This window comes from Oryzias melastigma, linkage group LG5, assembly GCF_002922805.2.
Source record: "Oryzias melastigma strain HK-1 linkage group LG5, ASM292280v2, whole genome shotgun sequence".
Taxonomy (NCBI): Eukaryota; Metazoa; Chordata; class Actinopteri; order Beloniformes; family Adrianichthyidae; genus Oryzias; species Oryzias melastigma.
This window is the reverse complement of record NC_050516.1, coordinates 6,792,320-6,793,321: the sequence shown is the minus strand read 5'-3', so window position 1 is coordinate 6,793,321 and position 1,002 is coordinate 6,792,320. Positions and strand designations below refer to the sequence as shown.

Below are 1,002 nucleotides of genomic sequence, written 5' to 3'. Positions count from 1 at the left end.
AATTTTTTATTATTTATGACTGTTCTGTTTTTCATATTGTTAAATTTTGTTAAACATTTAAGTTCTATTGTGTGGAAAAAAAGACTTGTTTTTGCCCTTTTTTGAAGTAAATATATACGGGTCCTAAATGACCCGAAGCACTATAGATGTTACTATATTTGATAATATTAAAATTGAAATCTTTTTTTTGCTGAACATTTAAGAAATGTGTTTTAATATCGCTCAGTTACACTCAGGTAACAGAACAACTGATTATTTTGTTGCTTTCTTCTCTGAAGGTTCATTTGACCATTTTTTAGACATTGAAAACGAGGGGTATGCTGTTAAAACAAATGTCCAGGGAGCCACAAAAGCATATTAAAACCAATCTTTTCATGGATAAGGGAGCCCAACCAGCTAACCAAGAGTTAAGAAAAACATTGGATGATAAAAGATTATTTTTAGGGTATTTTATGGCTGATTTATTACATGGGTCCAAAATGACCCGCTAACACCACAGATGGCAGCAGAAAGCTAACACCAGAGGAAGGTTAAATATATTTTTAAAAAAAGTTTCTTATCACCAGAAAAAATCTTTGGAGTTTCCATCAAAGCATCAACAGAACAGATCATTGAGGGGAGCTCTGTCACCTTAACCTGTGAGGCCTCTGGATCTTCACCCAGCAGAACATGGAAGAAGGACGGATCAGATCTGAACTCGTCTGAAAATGTGACACTTTCTGAAGACAACACAGTCTTAACTTTTAAAGCTGTGAAGAAGGAGAACAGTGGACAATATGTCTGTCTGGTCAGCAATCCTGTCAGCAGTTCTGAAGCCAAGTTCACCATTGTTGTTAACTGTAAGTAAAAAGATGATATGAAACAAATCTACAAATGACACATGAATACATTTGTTTGGTTTGATGTTTGTTCTGACAATTTCACGACAAAATGTTTTTTCCAGATGGACCAGAAAAGGTTCAGATTGAAGGTAAAGATCTGATCAATGAAAACGATCAGATC

The 1,002-nt window shown here is 34.6% G+C and overlaps 1 protein-coding gene across 1 annotated transcript in view; it reads left to right on the top strand.

Moving 5' to 3' along the window:
- Nucleotides 1-1,002, top strand: part of LOC118598725 (carcinoembryonic antigen-related cell adhesion molecule 1-like) — a gene marked incomplete at its 3' end in the record, with an annotated part of 5,413 nt that extends 4,411 nt beyond the window's left edge. The window contains exons 3-4 of the mRNA XM_036211758.1: nt 567-839; nt 944-1,002. Of these exons, the coding sequence (XP_036067651.1) occupies nt 567-839; nt 944-1,002 (332 nt within the window). The remainder of the gene's footprint in view (nt 1-566; nt 840-943) is intronic.